This window comes from Electrophorus electricus, chromosome 18 (assembly GCF_013358815.1).
Source record: "Electrophorus electricus isolate fEleEle1 chromosome 18, fEleEle1.pri, whole genome shotgun sequence".
Classification (NCBI taxonomy): domain Eukaryota; kingdom Metazoa; phylum Chordata; class Actinopteri; order Gymnotiformes; family Gymnotidae; genus Electrophorus; species Electrophorus electricus.
In genome coordinates this window covers 16,362,416-16,384,254 of record NC_049552.1, presented here as the reverse complement: position 1 = coordinate 16,384,254, position 21,839 = coordinate 16,362,416, and the positions used below count along the sequence as shown (strand labels likewise).

The 21,839-nt window shown below is 47.6% G+C and overlaps 1 protein-coding gene across 4 annotated transcripts in view; it reads left to right on the top strand.

Moving 5' to 3' along the window:
• Positions 1 to 1,178: 1,178 nt before the first annotated feature.
• Positions 1,179 to 21,839, top strand: part of asap1a (ArfGAP with SH3 domain, ankyrin repeat and PH domain 1a) — a 45,535-nt gene continuing 24,874 nt past the window's right edge. For all 4 annotated transcript variants that reach the window (XM_035536232.1, XM_035536231.1, XM_035536230.1 and 1 more), the window contains exons 1-4: positions 1,179 to 1,388; positions 1,655 to 1,741; positions 2,939 to 3,065; positions 17,257 to 17,329. In XM_035536232.1, the coding sequence (XP_035392125.1) occupies positions 1,683 to 1,741; positions 2,939 to 3,065; positions 17,257 to 17,329 (259 nt within the window). In that variant the 5' untranslated portion in view covers positions 1,179 to 1,388; positions 1,655 to 1,682. The remainder of the gene's footprint in view (positions 1,389 to 1,654; positions 1,742 to 2,938; positions 3,066 to 17,256; positions 17,330 to 21,839) is intronic.

Genomic DNA, 21,839 nt, shown 5'->3' with positions numbered 1-21,839 from the left:
CTCAATATGTCCATTTCAGACTTAAAGTCAACTGGACAAGTTCTGTTATTAAAGAGATGTGTTACCTGTGTGTTTATTGAAGCATTTTTTAATTGCCTTTATATAGGTTTGTTATTAAATATGTGTTGCCTGATTCTTTTTCTTTTATTTTTCAAATAAGTATTTGATAAAGCATTTTTTTTTTTTTTTTGAATTGTTAAATGCAATGCCGTTGGGCTGACGTGGGAGAGGAGGACTCTTTGAAATGGAGGACATATAGAGTGAGAATGAGCCAACTGCTTGTATTTGTACGCCTCAACCAGTTTTGTTGACGTTCCCAGGGCTGTTTAAGCATGTTTGGTCATTCTTTGGACAGATCCTCCACAATAAATGCACTTTTTCTCTTTTAGTATTTAGTGTGTGTTCTAAAGTTAGTGAGGGAACCATGTCTGTATGTCCATACCACACTCTCAGGTCTACAACACCACAACCCAGATAGATCTGCACTGGCCAATGCTCCACACTATACAGAAATGCATTCAGGTGTGTTGCTGTACAAATGTGTTTTCATTCAAACAGTTCTGCTTCCAAAGCAAACAGAGGGGTAGTAAACCACGAAATGAACAAGCATCTACGGCCAGTGACTATTCAAAAACAGTGACTAATAATTGGCTGAAAGTTCCTTCCAGAGAGAGTAATACAAGACACATAATATTATAGTACACGCCTCGACACAAACACGGCCTTTGTGCCGGGTTTCATTGGTCATAACACGCACTGTTTGGATGAACAGTTCAGCCAAATTGCATTTACATTTACATTTTAATACGTTTTGAACCGAATGTTTCCGCTTCTTAGATTAAACCCCACTTTAATTAACCCTCTGGCTATAAGTTTTACGACCTATTGGAAACGGCTCCAATTCCTTCTGTACTCCAGTTCGCAACCACCGAAAATGCGCCTTGCGTCTTGTTCAGTCATCACATAACAAGCTTTTCCGCGGACAGCAGCCCGTTCGCCGCTGTTAAGGGCAGATTTGTAGTCTGATCCGAGACCTCGCTCTGCCAGTCCCTACTGCCGTACAAGTCAAACTTTCGCGGGGTGCCACCGTTAGTGCCCCGATCCCATCCATCGCAGACCCCCCCCCTCCTGTCCACATGGCTGGTTTTCGCTTCCTGTCCAAACGCTGATCGCTTCGCCAGCTCCAGATGGGGAAAATCACCGCGCACATTCCAGTCATACTGGACCGATACCCCGTTCGCGTGTGATTTTTGCGTTTTATGCTCCACCACGGTACAGTGCAACATGAGGTGAATATGGTGGCGTTTGGAAATACGAAGCTTAATGCACAACTTGATTTGCAATTACTTCTGAAACTACTAAGACGGGGTGAAACCGCGGCGGTCTCGGTAAGCTCTTAGGCGTGGTTTTCCTCTCGTGCCATAATATTGTTGCATATCTGCTAGAAGGAGCATTCGCCATGTAGTAGCCCTTGTGCTGTATTTTCTAGCTTGTATAAGCACTTGGTGTAATAAGTTGTTGGCTAACTGCAAGGTTACATCGCGCTTCCAGTTTTCAGTTTACTTAATGCATTTTTACTGACTCTAGTCTTTACCTAGTTCAAACAACTTTACGATGCCTTACTTAATCGTTTTCCCCAAATGTTTCAAACCAGACTTTTTTACGGAGGTGACCACAAAGTCATGAGGGCCTCTTCCTCGCGCTTATCGAGTTTCTCTTCTAGGGATTCCTTGTGGAGCCGGTAAGATGGTTGCATACAACTTCACGCAGCAGCTTCATAGGTGTGAATCACTCGCACAGACGAAGATCAACACTGTTTACATTTATATCGACTCTAGTTAGCCTGCAGCTGCATCTTTTCCCCTGCACAGACAGTTTTACATGCAGTGCAGCGTGTCGCCTATAGACTTCGTAGCTGCATCACATATCTCATAGTGGATCTGTCCCCTCGTCACGCAGCTGATTTGTGCAAGGGACGCGTTTACGACTCCGTTATTACAGCAGCGCTTAGCACAAAAGGCGTCGCTGTAAAGTACACCCGCCTGTATTTAGTGCTTATATTAATAACAGTCTACATCTATAACGGACCGTATTATTATGGTGTGACTCCAGAGGCCACGTAGGCTGCAGGTATCCCATGGGCTTTTACAGTATCCTATTGTTTTAGGCGCGAGCATACAGGCATTTAGTAGCGCGAGCAACCTTTTGTTCTTCTAAACGTGAGATATACTGTTCTCTAATGGGGCACGAGTAGGTCTAAACGAACAAATAAGCAAAATAATGACAAAATAAATAGGTTTGAAGGGCAATGCAAAACTTAATTTTCACCATCAAACGCGAAGAATGCCTTGCTATGCTGAAGCATGCGCAGACGCTTTCCTTGTTTATGTTCGTCATCGACGGTGGGAGGAGGAGTGTGCGTGCACGCGCTGGTGACCGACCGCACGCGAGAAAAGCGCAGGAAAGGGAAAGAAAGGGGAAAACCTTCAGAATGAAGCCGCCGCAGATTATGAAGAACTAGTGTGTTAAAACATTAGCGAAGGAAGGAGCGCTGTCTGATTTAATCGGCGGATTGTGAAACGATCTTATTTTTGGATCCACCGAGCATTTTGCATCTTGCATCTTGCAAAGTCGTGTCTGTTCAGGCTCGATACAAAATACAAGACACACGCGGGCAATTAGACAAGCAGGGAACAGGGACGGAGGTGGGAGGACCACGAGGAAGGCAGCTGCACCGCGCAGCCAAGGAGAAGCTGTTTCTGCTGCTCTGAGCTTTGACTTCCCACCCAGCCTTGCTCAAAGAGAGAGACACACACACACACACACACACACACACACAGAGACATCTTCCATTGGTGTCCTGTACCAGTTCTGTCATTAATGGTGCTACAGCTTTGAACATTCTGTATTCCGTTTTACTGGGCGACTGTGTTTTAAGGATGCCGGATCAGATCTCCGTGTCCGAGTTTCTTTCGGAAACGACGGAGGATTACAACTCCCCGACCACATCCAGCTTCACCACGCGCTTGCAGAGCTGTCGGAACACGGTCAGCGTCCTGGAGGAGGTAAGGCCGCGCGCGGTTCCTTCGTGATGAGCTCACTTGCAATGTTGCTTGCGAGAGGAATTGACGACCGGCCCAGACCAGATGATTAATGGGTGCACGTAAAGCGCATTGCCACGTGCTAGAACCTATAATGTGTCACTGAGTTTCATTTTGAGGCTGCACGCGAGCTGACCGGACTGACGGTGGTTCGGTAGTGCTGCGTTACGGTGCACTCCAGCTCCTCGTCTGTACGCCGTTCAGCAGGTTTGGGATGCGGAGGAGCCGTCCAGTGAAACACCGTCTCAACGGGGTTTCAGTCTTTATAGTTCTCAGTCGTTACATTAACTAAAGAAACATAGTAGGCATTTTAATTGTGGATGCGTCGCTAAAATCGGGGCATACCGGTATTTTTCATGCTGTGCGCTGGAAGTAGATTAGATTGTAAACTCAGTTTGAATAACGGTCTTCTTTGCACCGAATTAATCACTCGTTATTGTACAGGTTTGTCGATCAAAGATCGCAGAGATTGTAACTGGTTTTATGCGCAGACTTTGCTAGTGTACCGTGCAGCTGGTGCAGTTCTGTCCGCTCAAAAGAAATGCTAGAGTGCAATGCTGAATCTTGACGTTTAATATAGGCCCCAACCCGACACTGATACTGCATGAAGGAGCAAAGAATTCAGAATAACTACCAAGATTATGACCGCAGCTGTAATGTATCACTGTCAAATCGCATTTTTATGTATTTGTATTGCCTCTTTCAAAATAAAACCAATCTGCCACACGTTGCTGTGGGTTAGAACCACAATCCTCAGGGCACTTGTCTTTGGCGGGGACACCCTGTCTTCACCTTGTAACGAGATCCTCCTCAGTTAATTAGTGAATAACTGGAAATGCATTGGAACGTAAATGAACAGATGGACTAATGGGTGTCATGACCTATTTGTTGGTAATGTTTATTCATGAACACGCTCTTGGGAAGTGACAAAAGTATATTAGGAGAACCTGGACGCTGCTTACTGAAATTCCATTAGCGAAACGTTCACGTGCCGTCACAGTTTCTTTTGTATTTCTCTTGTCTGTGTTTTAGTGGCGCTTGCGTGCGTTAGAATATGTTTACCTCAGCTCTGTCACAGATGTGCACCACAGGCTTTTAAACTTGTTTGTGATGGGTGTCAGGACTGACCAGGTATTCCTCCCCCGCTTTTCAATGAGAAGACATTCCACTTACAGTCTTGTCAGCCCCACTCACTCTCTGTGGAGCTGAGATTTGTTATGTTCTAAGAATAGCCTGACAGCTTGTGTAACAGGAAGGGACCATTCTCCTGTGCAGTGGTTCCAGGAGGGCGGAGAATGGATGAGAGTGATGGAGTGAGGGAATGAGAGAAAATGAGAGAGACACAGAGAGAGAGACGGTATTAACCTACTTCCACATGGGCCAAAGCACACCTGACTTGAAATGACAAACCCTGCTTAGTAGGGTAGAACTGCAGCTCACTCAAAATGATTCAGAAGGCCAGTTTTTCGATAAGATATATCAGCACGCGCGCACACCGATTAACACCATAGGGGGCAGTGTTGGGACTGGCAGAAGTGAAATATGATGCGAGTGTTCCACAGAGGTGAGAGGTGAAAGGTGCTCTCCAGGTTGTGGCTTCAGTGGGCCGACTGGCAGCACCCTGATCTTAGCGGAAATATTCCACAACCGGAAAAGTATGATTCGAAGGAAGGAGGCAGTGGTGGTGTCACAGTATCTGTACTGACGTCTCCTGTTATCCATGGTGACGGCTCACGTTACCTGTACTGACGTCTCCTGTTATTAGTGGTGACCTCTCACGTTATCCGTGGTGACGACTCCTATTGAGATGAATGGTTGATCGCGCTGTTTGCATGCCACGTCTCTCCTTGACATTTCCTAAGTATGACAGCAGTCTTTATCCCAAACTTCATCTAATCACGCTATTGTAGCTCTGTGGTTTCTTTCATTGCCAGCAGAGGTGTGCCGAATTAACAATAAACTTACAGAAATAACTTTGTCTTTTTTTCTTTCTTTCTGTTTCAGACATGACTGATTACAAAGCCTGGTCTAGACATTTTGAGTCTCTGCACACATGCAGTCATTTACGTAAAAGAACACATTTCCTCTGGCCGGTGTATGTCCTTTATCACAGAGGTGCTTACTGGTGTTGGTGGTTATAGGCTCTTTAGTGGTTTTTAAGTGGGTTTTCTGAGCTGCTTGCAGGATATTGAGTTGTGTATGGCGGTGTTCGGTTTCTGCTGGGTTCGGTCTGTCGGGTGCTTATTCTCTTTCGCAGGTGTCGCTGCTGTCAGCAGCAGAGAGGGAGAAGTTACCGACTCACATTTCATAGTGTCATTGTCTCAGATCGACAGAGTTAAATATTCAGCCGCTATCTTTAGAACAGTGTAGTTGTTTTTTTTATCTAGCAGCCTGTGAGGTGGTTCTCGTGGCGTCTACTTGTAAATCGCGCACAGCCCATGACAGCAGTGTGTGTAAGCACGGTGCGCTAACTGTTGGCACAGGCTCGGTCGGGCTTGCATTGTCTCCACTGGTCTCACATTGTCTCCACTGGTCTTTTGTTGTCTCCACTGGTCTCGTGCTGTCCTCACTGGTCTCGCATTGTCTCCGCCTTCCCCTTATGTTGAGATGGCCCTCGCTGGACACTCTGCCTGGCTGTGGTTTCTGGTTCCTGCATGCCTCATACCCGTTTCTTTCCCTCTGTTCTCGCCCCAACCCAGTTGTACCCGCCATACCCCTCCCTCCTCTTGCTCCCTTAGCCGACCCTGAGCCTGATCCCGGGTTCCTCATCATAGTTTGCGTGGCATTTGCTCCCTGTTCCAGCCTTGCCCCTAGCTCTTCATCGAGCAACAGATGGCAGCACCACTGTATGAACACGCCCCTGCCTGCCAGTGCTCTCGGGGGGGCTCGGTCCTCGTCCTCTTTTCCCCTTTTGCGGCCTTCAGCGATGGCACCTGTGGGTGCCGGGCCGGGCTGTTGTTGGGAAGCACCGTCAGGCCCAGGGAGCTGCTGACCCTCTGTCTGTGGAGCATGGAGACCCCAGGCACTTCACAGACAGAGATCTCCCTACTGCCTGAGCCTGCTGTGGACAGAGGCCTGCTGTGTAGGTTTCAGTGTAGCAGGTTACAGTGGTTGCCATTAAGCATTTCAGCTCTGTGGGCAGAACTTGGTTTTCAGAAACATTAGTTTGTCTGCAAGGGGCAGTTAGATGGTAATGATGTTGCTGACTAGGCCCAAATATTGGCTCCAGGGAGGTAGTGAATAGATTTCCCCTGGCAACAGAGAGACAGGCGTTCATACACACCGTTCCCGCTGCTCCTGATCCTGATGGACCTAGAACAGATGTCCGCTCCACTCAGCTGCCCAGCGGATGTGTGGGCGCTTAATCCCGGAACTTTGGAGTATGCGTGGAGCCACTCTGCGCTGATGGAAAACTCTGCCATTAAGAGCTGGCAGACCACGCTGTTAGCCGCATTAAATCCAGCAGGCTGTAGAATGATGGAGCGCAGAGCCTCCTCTTTAACAACAAGCCATACACACACTCAGGGTCTAGCCTGTGCTAATAGCTTCTCCAGACCATTTGTCTGGACACCATCTCTGAAAGCCTTTCTGTTGCAGGACCTCTGCAGGCTAATTCAGCTACACTGAGCCATTTGATGATGAGTGGTTGATGGTGCTACAGCTGGATCATGGTGGTCCCATCCTGGATCAGGATGGTCCTGTCCTGGCTCATGGTGGTCCTTTCCTGGATTAGGGTGGTCCCCTCTTGAATCAGGATGGTCCCATCCTGGATCACGGTGGTCCCGTCTTGGATCACGGTGGTCCCGTCCTGGGTGCGGGTGGTCCCATCCTGGATCACGGTGGTCCCGTCCTGGATCAGGATGGTCCCGTCTTGGATCAGGGTGGCCCTGTCCTGGATCAGGGTGGTCTATTCTTCTTCAGCCAGCCGTTTGATGTCCAAGACACACTGGGAAGCTGACAGAGCCTTAAATGAGATGCAGACTTCCAGTGATGTTTGAAGGCCGCTTTCCGCATGTGCCAGAAGCTGTTGTGGAGGGAGTTCTGTGAGTCTGGCTGGTGGGACTGGCGGGTCAGATGTGGGGCAGAGCTTGTATTGTTTACATAGATCTGCCCCAAGCCACACTGAAACGAGGAATGTATCAGATGTGTCTGCTAGGTTCCTTTGAAAGAGTTTCTGGAGGAGTCTCAAGGTTGGACCACCCCTCCTCTCTCTCCTGGGCCTTTCCGCTTTGCCTGTTTCTGCATATTAGGTCATGCAGACTGTCTTTCTTCCCTGCTGTCACCGTGGCGGTGATGATGAATCTCTACAGTGACCCATTTTATGGCAGGGCTGATCTCCATCCATCGATTTGTGGACAGATTGCAAATCAGAAGATCTGTGCAGGCATCTTTTGACCTTAAAATTGGTGGTGTGGTGGAGATGGGATTTGAGAGCACTTACATCAGAGAGGATTTCTGGAGCTCCAAATCCACAGCTCCATTCTCCAACCTTTCCAACCACTGACTGGGCCCTAATCACTCCTGGGTTAGTTTATGGCTTTTTTTTGACTGCTAGGTCCTATTTATTTCTATATATATTTTTACTTTTTTTGATGGGATATTTGTTCTGTCTCTGTGAGGCAAGGCTGGCTGGCCTTAAGCAAACCAGCAGCAGGATGTAATAACATTTAATGCATCAGGATGCTTTCTGGATCAGGACTCATCTGAATAATCATTATATTGTAATACATGTGCAGTAGAGGTGGCATGATACCAGTTGTTCTGGTACTGATCTCATGCAATATCTTGCATTTGCTACCATGGAGCTGTAGTTCTGTGTAAGCTGTACATGCTATTTTACAGATGTCATGCATGGATATGACAGATAAAAATAAATAAAATGATAAAAACAAAAACTTTATTCACGAGACTAAAGAATTCATTTATTTTCCTTCCATTGCCTTACAGTCAGTCTCTCTTACTGAGATGATATTTCCTGTCTTCGTCATCAGCTGCGTGGTTCTTACCCTTCCCACACTCTCTGTCTGTCTGCTCAGTTTGGCTCACTCACTCACTCACTCCTGACATTTACACTATAGTTCATCTGCTGTTTTTCTTATTACTGAATGCAGCTGTAATTCCACATCAACTTAATAAAAACAACCTTATAACTGTTCTTGTGAATTTTAGCAGTAAATCTCTGTTCTACCTGCTACACACCCGACACACACCAGACACTGAGTGAGCAGACAGACACTACCAGTATTGAGTCTCTCTTCACTCCAGCTCTGTTTAAACCAACAGAAATGAAAAATGAGGATTCTGTATCATAGGGTCACATACTGGACACCACCTACGATACAGAATATTGGGGTTACTAGGGTCACATACTGGACACCACCTATGATACAGAATACTGGGGTTACTATGGTTACATACTGGACACCACCTATGATACAGAATACTGGGGTTACTAGGGTCACATACTGGACACCACCTAGTAACCCCAGTAGTCTGTATCATAGGTGGTGTCCAGTATGTAACCATAGTAACCCCAGTATTCTGTATCATAGGTGGTGTCCAGTATGTGACCCTAGTAACCCCAATATTCTGTATCGTAGGTGGTGTCCAGTATGTGACCCTAGTAACCCCAGTATTCTGTATCATAGGTGGTGTCCAGTATGTGACCCTAGTAACCCCAATATTCTGTATCGTAGGTGGTGTCCAGTAAGTGACATAAGTAACCTCAATGTTCTGTATTGTAGGTGGCGTCTAGTCTCAGTAGTGCCCAAACGTATGTAATCACTAACTGTCCATGTCCCCACACGACTTCGTGGCTGCATTTGCGGAATGTATGTGGAGATGCACGTGACCGCTGCATGCCTCTATAACCCTCACCCAACACTCCTCTATAACCCTCACCCAACACCCTTCTCTAACCCTCACCCAACACTCCTCTATAGCCCTCACCCAACACTCCTCTATAGCCCTCACCCAACACCTCTCTATAACCCTCACACAACACCCCTGTATAGCCCTCACCCAACACTCCTCTATAACCATCTATAACTCTCACCCACCACCCCTCTATAATCCTCTATACCCCTCTATAATCCTCTTTAACCCTCTACCCCTCTAGCATCCTCTATAATCCTCTATAATCCTCTATACCCCTCTAGAATCCTGTATAATCCTCTATACCCCTCTATACCCCTCTATAATCCTCTATAACCCTCTATAGCCCTCTATAGCCCTCACCTGGTTAACAGGATAGGCTCTACTCACAGAAAATGGAATCATCGCATCCACTGTCTTAAATTTGTCACTCGGTTCCTGTCCGGTTTCTGATTACCGCAGGGAGGAAGTTAAGGGTTATGGATTTCCAAAATGCATAAAACACTTAAAGTTTCAATGTTGAATTGTTGCCACATGCAAACTGAATGTTATCTTGGTGAGAAGCAGTCATCTGTAGCAGCTGTTCTTTGGAAACTGTAAGATGAAAAAAATGTGCCCTCAAACCCAGTCTGAAGTGCTGGAGCTTCACTCACCTTCAGGTTGGGAAGAGTACAATTTTATTAATTTGGCTGGATTTGCCCTGAGTACAGCCCTCCCACATACGTTGGTGTGGTGTGTGTGTGTTTGACTCCTTCACACCTCATTCTTACGTGTCAATAGCACTGAGTTGCTGTCCTACTGGGTGTTCTGGGAGTCTTTGTTAAACTGAGTGGGGTGTGCCAGCCCTTGTGCTAACGAAGGACCAGCTCACAGCCTGATATCAACAACCCAAACCCAACCTGATATCCATGAGAATCAAGCAGTGTCGTCACGGCAACGAAGCGTGGCGGGTTGCCTGGAGCCGCTACAAGGCAGTTAGTAGGTTCGGTGTAAGTGTTTGGAGCCTGTATGGGGAAACTGTGCTATCTCCACGTCTCCACGTACAATTATCTGTTCAAAGCATGTTGTAAAAACAGTGACACAGATTATCCTTTACTGCTCATGTTGGGGTCATTTCATGGGCGCATTAGAAACACTGGAAGGGTAAAGAGGAAGTGAATGGAGGGGTGTGTGGTCACTTCTGTGTTGCACATTGTGAAGCAGGTATCCAACTGCAGTCTTTCCTGTGGCCTCTGAACCCTTTCAAAACACTTTCCATCTGTCACAGAGTGGCTCAGCATGCCAGCAATGATCCATCGCCATGATGTGGGCAAACCTCCTCGGTTGGCTGTGCAGCCGGCCTCCTGGACAGGGGAGGGCAGGGTGCCAACTCCCCACCCGCTGACACCACAAGCAGCCCTGGATGTGGGAGGCATCGGGAATTGAACTTGACAAACGTGCAGTTCTGCTCCTGCAGAAATAGGAAAATAAAACATATAAATGAAATATAAAAATACAAGAAAAAGGGATTTGCAACTTTTTTCTCTGACTATACAGAGGTTTTCACTCCATAGTTGTTCTTGGTGTGGTCCGAGTCTTTGTTAAGGGGAGGTTGCATGTTGGTACGGTTCTGTGTTAAGGGGAGGTCGCGTGTTGGTACGGTTGTGTGTTAAGGGGAGGTTGTGTGTTGGTACGGTTCTGTGTTGGGGGAAGTCGCGTGTTGGTACGGTTCTGTGTTAAGGGGAGGCTGCGTGTTGATACGGTTCTGTGTTGGGGGAGGTTGCGTGTTGATACGGTTCTATGTTGGGGGAGGTTGCGTGTTGATACGGTTCTGTGTTGGGGGAGGTTGCATGTTGATACGGTTCTGTGTTGGGGGAGGTTGCGTGTTGATATGGTTCTGTGTTGGAGGTTGCGTGTTGATACGGTTCTGTGTTGGGGGAGGTTGCGTGTTGATACAGTTCTGTGTTAAGGGGAGGCTGTGTGTTGATACGGTTCTGTGTTGGGGGAGGTTGCGTGTTGATACGGTTCTGTGTTGGGGAGGTTGCGTGTTGATACGGTTCTGTGTTGGGGGAGGTTGCGTGTTGATACAGTTCTGTGTTAAGGGGAGGCTGTGTGTTGATACGGTTCTGTGTTGGGGGAGGTTGCGTGTTGATACGGTTCTGTGTTAAGGGGAGGCTGTGTGTTGATACGGTTCTGTGTTGGGGGAGGTTGCGTATTGATACAGTTCTGTGTTAAGGGGAGGCTGTGTGTTGATACGGTTCTGTGTTGGGGAGGTCGCGTGTTGGTACGGTTCTGTGCTAAGGGGAGGTCGCGTGTTGATATGGTTCTGTGTTAAGGGAAGGTTGTGTGTTGATAATGTTCTGTACAGTTTTGTGTGGTTGGTTAGACTGCTGAGTCGGGGTTTGTGTCCATGTGATAGTTTGGTTAGACTGCTGAGTCGGGGTTTGTGGTCCATGTGATAGTTTGGTTAGACTGCTGAGTTGGGGTTTGTGGTCCATGCGATGGCTTGGTTAGACTGCTGAGTTCGGGGTTGTGGTACATGCGATGGCTTGGTTAGACTGCTGAGTTGGGGTTTGTGGTCCATTCGATGGCTTGGTTAGACTGCTGAGTTGGGGTTTGTGGTACATTCGATGGCTTGGTTAGACTGCTGAGTCAGGGTTTGTGGTACATTCGATGGCTTGGTTAGACTGCTGAGTCGGGGTTTGTGGTCCATGCGATGGCTTGGTTAGACTGCTGAGTCAGGGTTTGTGGTCCATGCGATGGCTTGGTTAGACTGCTGAGTCGGGGTTTGTGGTACATTCGATAGCTTGGTTAGACTGCTGAGTCAGGGTTTGTGGACCATGTGATGGCTTGGTTAGACTGCTGAGTCAGGGTTTGTGTATTTGTGAAGCCCAGGACACACCGTTTTCCCACCAGACTCTGTGTGTGTGTGTGTGTTTTATTATTAAGTGTGTTGTTGTAATCGAGGATTAAAGGAACATGGGACATTTTGGTTGTAATCTGCTTCTGTATCTCACCTGGTGGAGCAGCCCATACTGTTCCTAGAGGCCACATATGCTGTCATAAACATCTAAGTCAGTAGATATAAAAGTGAAATTTAAATGTAGGCATGTCTGTTGCCATGGAAACTCAGTGAACAGACCCTAATTTACACAGTGATGTGTTTTTTATCCAAAGCTGTGGGGTTGTCTTAGCTCATGTGGAAGCATGTTCCGTGTTTCGTTGTTGATAATGACGAGGTGTCTAAGCTCCCTCCCAGTTGGGCTGTGGTCTTTTTAGTTGTAACGGGTTTGTAGTCGCCTGCTCCACTCTGGCACCAGATCGGCCATTTCCACAGCTCTGACTCACAACAGCCGCTAAATGCTGGCATCAGCACAGCCGAGAGAGCGAGAGCGGGGGGGGGGGTTATGATCTGTGCGTTCCAGGCCCAGGGAAAGGTTTTCCCCATTAAGCAGGCCGCGGAGAACGCTCTCTGTTCCCCAGACCTGCTGTACGGGTATGGGGGCAGCGGTACTCTGCTGAGGTAGGCGCAACCGATAATGTCCACCGCTCACATTCACACTCAAACTCGTGAACTGTTATCAGAGCCTCATTCAAAAGTGTAACCAGTACAATCACAGGTGCACTGGAACACAAACAGAAACAGAGCAAACACAATATTACACTTACAGTATTCCCTATATAGACAAGACACATGCCAACAGACAGGCTAGGTGCAGTCCAGTGTGTCGGTCCGTCACTGGTGTGTTGACATAGGGGCTGAGACACCAGAGAGAGAGAGAGAGAGAGAGAGAGAGAGCGAGAGACAGAGCGAGGGAGAGAGAGAGAGAGAGAGAGCACGAGCACAGCAGGGTTTCTCTCCTAAAGTGCATGTTCCATATTCATATCCATATTCCATTAAGTTAATTATCCTTGCTGTTCTGAGAGTCTTGCTTGCATTACAACTGGTCAGTGTGCACAAATGTGGCAGGACCACCTGTGTTTGGTACACTGTTGTGACAAATTAAGAACTGATGAACACAGGACCACAGCAATTTGTCAAACCGCTTATCAAAACATGCGTGAGGATTGTCAGTAGCAGCATTAGTAGCTCAGAGGTTAAGGTACTTGACTAGTAATTAGAAGGTCCCACCACTGCCCAGTTGCCACTGTTGGGCCCCTAAACAAGACCCTTAACCCTCAATTGCTCCCACTGTATTCAGTCATAATTGTAAGTTTCTTTGGATCAAAGTGTCAGGTAAATGTAAATAATCTGAACCTGGTCAGTGTAGTCAGCGTTAAGGTGAATGGATCTGATTTGTCTGGCTGGCTGTTTGGAGATGCTATTTTCAGTAGGAATGGTTGGTACTGTTGAATCCCTTGCTCAAAGTAAGGGCTGATATCCCAATAATAATATGCCTGAAAACAGTTAAATTAGAGCTGGCAGTGATAATGGTAACAGTACTAATCAACATGCCATTGCAGATTGTCTAGTCCAGAGCCAAAACAACATTTACTGTATCTATAATGGGTGGTAAACGCGGTCAAATTACACAGAATTGGGTTGCACTTGGGCTGTCCTGGGGGTAGGGTGAAGGACTCTGCTGATTGGCTGGAGAGTTGAAATGGCGCGTGGGTTAACGAGACAGTGAGGAATCAGTAGGTTGCGTGTGTTGGCCATCCCAACGGTAGTGAGCTGGGACGTCACCACACCTGCACCGAGTGCTTCCTGTGAGGGTGAGTGAGCAGAGATGATGAGTCTTATAGGGTGAACCAGGGTCAGTAGAAGACACACACACACACTCACTCACTCATTCACACACACACACACACACACACACACACACACACACACACACTCATTTAGTCAGTCACCAACTATTAGTCAGTCGCAGTTTCCCTCAGTGTCCTGTTGACCATCTGAACGCCACGTGTTAGTGTTAGTGTTAGGGTTGGTTGGTGTTAGGGTTAGTGTTAGGGTTAGCATTAGTGTTAGTTAGGGTTAGTGTTAGGGTTGGTTAGGGTTAGCGTTAGGGTTAGGGTTAGGGTTGGTTAGTGTTAGGGTTAGTGTTAGGGTTGGTTAGGGTTAGTGTTAGTGTTAGGGTTAGTGTTAGAGTTAGCGTTAGGGTTAGTGTTAGTTAGGATTAGTTAGGGTTAGTGTTAGTTAGGGTTAGTGTTAGGGTTAGTTAGGGTTAGGGTTAGTGTTAGTGTTAGGGTTGGTTAGGGTTAGTGTTAGTGTTAGGGTTAGTTAGGGTTAGTGTTAGGGTTGGTTAGCATTAGGGTTAGCGTTAGGGTTAGCGTTAGGGTTAGCGTTAGGGTTAGTGTTAGTTAGGGTTAGTGTTAGGGTTGGTTAGGGTTAGTGTTAGGGTTGGTTAGGGTTAGGGTTAGGGTTAATGTTAGGGTTAGCGTTAGGGTTAGCGTTAGTGTTAGTTAGGGTTAGCGTTAGGGTTAGTTAGGGTTAGGGTTAGTGTTAGTTAGGGTTAGTGTTAGGGTTAGTGTTAATGTTAGTTAGGGTTAGTGTTAGGGTTGGTTAGTGTTAGGGTTAGTTAGGGTTAGGGTTAGTGTTAGGGTTAGTTAGGGTTAGTGGTAGGGTTAGTTAGGGTTTGGGTTAGTGTTAGGGTTAGGGTTTGTTAGGGTTAGTGTTAGGGTTAGGGTTAGTGTTAGTGGTAGGGTTAGTGTTAGGGTTAGTTAGTGTTAGGGTTAGGGTTAGTTAGTGTTAGGGTTAGTGTTAGTTAGTTAGTGTTAGTGTTAGGGTTAGTGTTAGTTAGTGTTAGGGTTAGGGTTTGTTAGGGTTAGTGTTAGGGTTAGTGTTAGTGTTAGGGTTAGGGTTAGTTAGTGTTAGGGTTAGGGTTAGTGTTAGGGTTAATTAGGGTTAGGGCTAGGGTTAGTTAGTGTTAGGGTTAGTTAGGGTTAGGGTTAGTGTTAGGGTTAATTAGGGTTAGGGTTAGTTAGTGTTAGGGTTAATTAGGGTTAGTGTTAGTGTTAGGGTTAGGGTTAGTGTTAGGGTTAGATACAGATGAACGGAGGTGAGATGCTTCAGCAGTGGGAGTTCTCCACCCTGCTCACGTGACCACAACAAGAGAGTGGGACAGATTCAGTGCTTTCATTATCAGAGCCCTCTCTCTCTCTCTCTCTCTCTCTCTCTCTCTCTCTCTCTCTCCCTGTCTCTCTCTCTCCCCCATCTCCCTCTTTCTCCCTCTATCCTTCTTGATTTCTGTACTATGACTCATTCTTTATTATGAACAGATGTGCAGACTAGAACAGTGTCTAAAAGTGTTAGAATTTCCCGAGTGCTGACTGCTTTCTGGAACTCACCTCTGCTGTTTCGATGTCCCTTTAATGAACGCAGTCGTTTGGCTGTACGCACACAGAGGGGATAATGGCTGTACACTGAAAAGATCTAAACACGTTACTATGTAATCTACTCTACCATTCCCAGGAGATCCCGCTGTCAGACCCGGTCTCTCTCCATACAGGAAGTGATGGATCGAGAGACCACCCATTTCTAAGTATGTACCAGGGCCGTCTGAGCCCGATGGCATATCTGTGCCAGGCCGCATGCTTTAAGGCTGACCCTTGGTGCCATCTGATGAGCCTGCTTCCTGCCAGGGCTTCCCTGGCACTTCCTGTGCCTGCGTATGTGGCTATTTATGATTCCCACATCCTTTATTTCCTGTTGACACTGAGGATTAAGGTTTTAACAGGCTAAGGCCCACGCACTGGTTTTTGGACAGGGAGAGGAAGTTAGGACAGCCTTCAAAACTGGTTAGGTGTAGACGTTTGATGTGTCTGAAGAGTTCTGGGAGAATGGATCTGTCCATCTGGGACGAGAGAAACATGTAAACAATGTCAGTTTAACACATCTGTTACTTCGTGTAAAAAAGATGAACACGTGAAACTAAACAGGAAGTCCTACTGTGTATTTAAAACTCTGGTATACAACCTGACTGACAAAAATTAGTTAGTGTTGTCAGCTGATGCTGAAAATTCACATAGTAAATTCATGCCTCAGTTCAGCTCATTCAGATGACTGGTGTTTTATTTTATCTTATTTTTTAAATATATTCCTAGAACGATACAGAGAAATAAATGTCCAGAAGACTTGTCATGGGTGAAGTTCAGAATTTCTCTTATCCTGCACTTTTCTGAGGAAATCCACACCTTCCCGCCATAGCCCGGCTCCGCTCCGCTCCGGGAGGGACCCGTGTGGGCTGTGGCCCATGCCAGTACTGCAGATCCCAGGATGGCCATCGTGTGCCGGCCTCCTTCTGCCCCACACACCTCATCGTTATTCTCTGAGCTCAGAGCGTTTGGCCGTGTGTGTTCATTTTATGCGTGGTGGGCGAATCCTGTGCAGCATTGGGGGAATGTGTAGGAGACTTCTCCAGAAAGCCACACTGCTATTGGTCTGCTGTTGCTGGGCAGATGCATGATACGCTGAGTCATTTAGCAGTTCAGCTTCGTCAAGCCCTTCAGGTTTGATCTGGGGGGTTCAGTCCTTCAAGCTGTAGTAAGTACTGAGCTTTACTTTATGTCTTAGTGTTGGAGGTCTAATGGAAAACACTGCACACAGAGGACTTTGTCTCTCACATACACACTCACACACACACACACACACACACTCACACACATATACACACACTCTCACACACACACACATATATACACACACACACACACACACACACACACACACACACACACACACACATATATACATATTCACACACACACACACACACACACATACTCACACACACACACACACACACACACACATACTCACACATATACACACACACACACACACACATATATATACACACACACACTCACACACATATACACACACACATATATACACACATACACAGACACACACACACATATATATATATATATATATATATATATATATATATATATATATACATATTCACATACACACACACACACTCACACACACACACACACACATATATATACACATTCTCACACACACACACACACACACACACACACACACATATATACACACACTCACGCACACACACACACACACACACACACACACACACACACACACACACAGAGGGTTTCCTTCTGTCTCCCTGCCCAGTGACTCATCACAGTAGAGAAAAGCTGTTCAAGGCACTGTGTTGCCTTGGTTACGGCACAAGCAGGAATCCTCATGCTTCCCACTACATGCATGCACTACACGTCAGATTTGCCTCCGTGAGGCTTTTTGTTAATGGGAAAATGCTCTTAATGAAGCGTTTACTCACAAACCCTCCACGGTTGTTTCTCCCTCTCTTCTGTCCAGGCGCTCGACCAGGACCGCACGGCTTTGCAGAAGGTCAAGAAATCCGTCAAAGCGATCTACAGCTCAGGCCAAGGTAAGGGTCCCGTGCCTTCGCAAGTGCCACGCTGGGCCAGCGTCCTGCTCCGCGCTGTACCGCTGAGGGCAGCCGTGTGACCGGGCTGCTGCTCTTACCTGACTTCCTCCTTCTACATTCTTCCTTTTCCCTGTGCTGTGCTGCCCAGGGCCTTTTTGTGGCACACATGGGCACATGACACGACGGTGTGTGGGCTGTTGCGAGGACCCTGTGCTGCTGCCATTTGTTTATTCATATATAGCATTTACAACACACACACACACACACACGTCACAGAGCAGATTTACACATGTCTGGGTCCTGATCCCTTATGAGCAAACCACAGGAGACAAGGAAAAACTCACTGGAATTAAGGAAAACCTCCCTGGAATTAAGGAAAAAAACTTGGGAGAACCAAGACTTGAGAGGGAATTCTCGAGTTAATCTTAACCCGAGTTAATCCTAACCCTAAAAATAATAACCCTAACCCCAAATCACACTCCAAAAAAACATGTCTTCAGTAAACCTAAACACCTTGGAAAAGAAACACTAATTAAATGTGTCCAGCCTCAGGTCCATGACTGTGTGATTAGTTTTGGAAACATTAATACTATAAGATGAAGCTGCATTGCTTGGTGTTGCCACCGTACTGCTGCTCAGCCTCATCTGTGTGCACTCTGGCACTCTGCAGGTTCGTTTGTGGTTGGTTCTGTTTTATGAGTCGACCCTGCGCTGACCCCTGGGTTTCTTAGAGAATCATTAGCTTCTGACCCTCTGGAGTCAGTAAATAACCCCTGACCCCCTCTGTTTGGGCTGATATCTTTACCCACGTCTCTATTGTGCTGTGTGAGGATTTGTGAGGCTGTGTGTGTGCTGTGTTGTGCTGTGAGAGGATGTGTGAGGCTGTGTGTGTGCTGTGTTGTGCTGTGTGAGGCTGTGTGTGTGCTGTGTTGTGCTGTGTGAAGATGTGTGAGGCTGTGTGTGTGCTGTGAAGATGTGTGAGGCTGTGTGTGTGCTGTGTGAAGATGTGTGTGTGCTGTGTTGTGCTGTGAGGATGTGTGAGGCTGTGTGTGTGCTGTGTGAAGATGTGTGAGGCTGTGTGTGTGCTGTGTGTGTGCTGTGTGAGGCTGTGTGTGTGCTGTGTTGTGCTGTGAGAGGCTGTGTGTGTGCTGTGTTGTGCTGTGTGAAGATGTGTGAGGCTGTGTGTGCTGTGCTGTGTGAGGCTGTGTGTGTGCTGTGTTGTGCTGTGTGAGGCTGTGTGAGGCTGTGTGTGTGCTGTGTTGTGCTGTGAGGGGATGTGTGAGGCTGTGTGTGTGCTGTGTTGTGCTGTGAGGGGATGTGTGAGGCTGTGTGTGTGCTGTGTTGTGCTGTGAGAGGCTGTGTGTGTGCTGTGTTGTGCTGTGTGAAGATGTGTGAGGCTGTGTTGTGCTGTGTGAAGATGTGTGAGGCTGTGTGTGTGCTGTGTGAAGATGTGTGAGGCTGTGTTGTGCTGTGAGAGGATGTGTGAGGCTGTGTGTGCTGTGTGAAGATGTGTGAGGCTGTGTGTGTGCTGTGTGAAGATGTGTGAGGCTGTGTGTGTGCTGTGTGTGTGCTGTGTTGTGCTGTGAGAGGCTGTGTGTGTTGTGTTGTGCTGTGTGAAGATGTGTGAGGCTGTGTGTGCTGTGCTGTGTGAGGCTGTGTGTGTGCTGTGTTGTGCTGTGTGAGGCTGTGTGTGTGCTGTGTGAGGCTGTGTGTGTGCTGTGTTGTGCTGTGAGGGGATGTGTGAGGCTGTGTGTGTGCTGTGTTGTGCTGTGAGGGGATGTGTGAGGCTGTGTGTGTGCTGTGTGAAGATGTGTGAAGCTGTGTGTGTGCTGTGTTGTGCTGTGAGAGGCTGTGTGTGTGCTGTGTTGTGCTGTGTGAAGATGTGTGAGGCTGTGTTGTGCTGTGTGAAGATGTGTGAAGCTGTGTGTGTGCTGTGTTGTGCTGTGTGAAGATGTGTGAGGCTGTGTTGTGCTGTGTGAAGATGTGTGAGGCTGTGTGTGTGCTGTGTTGTGCTGTGAGAGGATGTGTGAGGCTGTGTTGTGGTGTGTGAAGATGTGTGAGGCTGTGTTGTGCTGTGTGAGGATATATGAGGCTGTGTGTGTGCTGTGTTGTGCTGTGAGAGGATGTGTGAGGCTCTGTGTGTGCTGTGTGAAGATGTGTGTGCTGTTGTGCTGTGTGAGGATGCGTCAGGCTGTGTGTGTGCTGTGTTGTGCTGTGAGAGGATGTGTGCATCTGACGTGATGGGCCTGACCTCACTGTGGGGCATGCTCCAATCAGACACATTTACATTAGCTTGAGATAATGACCCAACATGACCTTGCTGTCTGTGTTCCTCTTTACTGCGCCTGTAGAGGCTTCATAGAGAGACCAGCGATATAAAAACCAGCCGTAAGATGTGTGTGATATAAGCCTCTTTTCACCTGAAGAGACAAACTGTTCTGAATACGGACAGTAAACATTCCAGTCGTGTTTCCACACGAACACAGTTCAGCACAGAACACTTACAAACCGTGCTCAACCCCTAACCCCTAAGCCCTAAACCCTAATCCCTAACCGTGCTCAACCCCTAACCCCTAAACCCTAAACCCTAATCCCTAACCGTGCTCAACCCCTAACCCCTAAGACCTAAACCCTAATCCCTAACCGTGCTCAACCCCTAACCCCTAAGCCCTAAACCCTAATCCCTAACCGTGCTCAACCCCTAACCCCTAAACCCTAATCCCTAACCGTGCTCAACCCCTAACCCCTAAACCCTAAACCCTAATCCCTAACCGTGCTCAACCCCTAACCCCTAAGCCCTAAACCCTAATCCCTAACCGTGCTCAACCCCTAACCCCTAAACCCTAATCCCTAACCGTGCTCAACCCCTAACCCCTAAACCCTAAACCCTAATCCCTAACCGTGCTCAACCCCTAACCCCTAAGACCTAAACCCTAATCCCTAACCGTGCTCAACCCCTAACCCCTAAGCCCTAAACCCTAATCCCTAACCGTGCTCAACCCCTAACCCCTAAACCCTAAACCCTAATCCCTAACCGTGCTCAACCCCTAACCCCTAAACCCTAAACCCTAATCCCTAATCCCTAACCGTGCTCAGCCCCTAACCCCTAAGCCCTAAACCCTAATCCCTAACCGTGCTCAGCCCCTAACCCCTAAACCCTAAACCCTAATCCCTAACCGTGCTCAGCCCCTAACCCCTAAGCCCTAAACCCTAATCCCTAACCGTGCTCAGCCCCTAACCCCTAAGCCCTAAACCCTCATCCCTAACCGTGCTCAGCCCCTAACCCCTAAACCCTAAACCCTAATCCCTAACCGTGCTCAGCCCCTAACCCCTAAGCCCTAAACCCTAATCCCTAACCGTGCTCAGCCCCTAACCCCTAAGACCTAAACCCTCATCCCTAACCGTGCTCAGCCCCTAACCCCTAAGCCCTAAACCCTAATCCCTAACCGTGCTCAACCCCTAACCCCTAAGCCCTAAACCCTAATCCCTAACCGTGCTCAGCCCCTAACCCCTAAGCCCTAAACCCTAATCCCTAACCGTGCTCAACCCCTAAGCCCTAAACCCTAATCCCTAACCGTGCTCAACCCCTAACCCCTAAGCCCTAAACCCTAATCCCTAACCGTGCTCAACCCCTAACCCCTAAACCCTAAACCCTAATCCCTAACCGTGCTCAACCCCTAACCCCTAAGCCCTAAACCCTAATCCCTAACCGTGCTCAACCCCTAACCCCTAAGCCCTAAACCCTAATCCCTAACCGTGCTCAACCCCTAACCCCTAAGCCCTAAACCCTAATCCCTAACCGTGCTCAACCCCTAACCCCTAAGCCCTAAACCCTAATCCCTAACCGTGCTCAACCCCTAACCCCTAAGCCCTAAACCCTAAACCCTAACCGTGCTCAGGGCTGCAGAAACGTGGGGTGGCTTAATGACGCAGAGATTTGCTGATGGTTCTGTGGAGACGTAATTCTCTTCCTGTTGCCTTCTCATTCATCGCCTGCGTTTGAGTATTTCCTGTACTCTTGTGCACACAAGCAAAGAAACACTAAAAACAGTCCAAACACGATCGAATTATCATCAGGCACATGCCACAAATCCTTCTTGACCATTATTTCTAACACAACATTGTGGAAAAAGAAACCGTAACTGGCCACTGGAGACCGGAATGGCGGCATAGAGTAAACGTTTGGCCCTACAGTGGAAAAGAGGCTACAGCCGTTCATGAAAAGTATTCCTCACTGGGACTTCCTTCAGCTGGGACGGACTCCCATGACTGCTTACCAAGGTCAGCTGCATATTTTGGGATCAGCGGGGGACATTGTGCTCTAAATATAGTGCCCCAAGGCAGCTGAAATACAGCCTTAAAATTCTTTGTTGCTTCTAGTGTTATTTGCTTTAATGCTGTTCCACCAGCACCATAAACACTCAGCTGTTCCCAGCAAGCATTCTCTCTCAGTCCAGACTGGGATTCCCTCTGTTGGTCTCCCCAGGGAAGTGCCAGTGCTCTGGCCTTG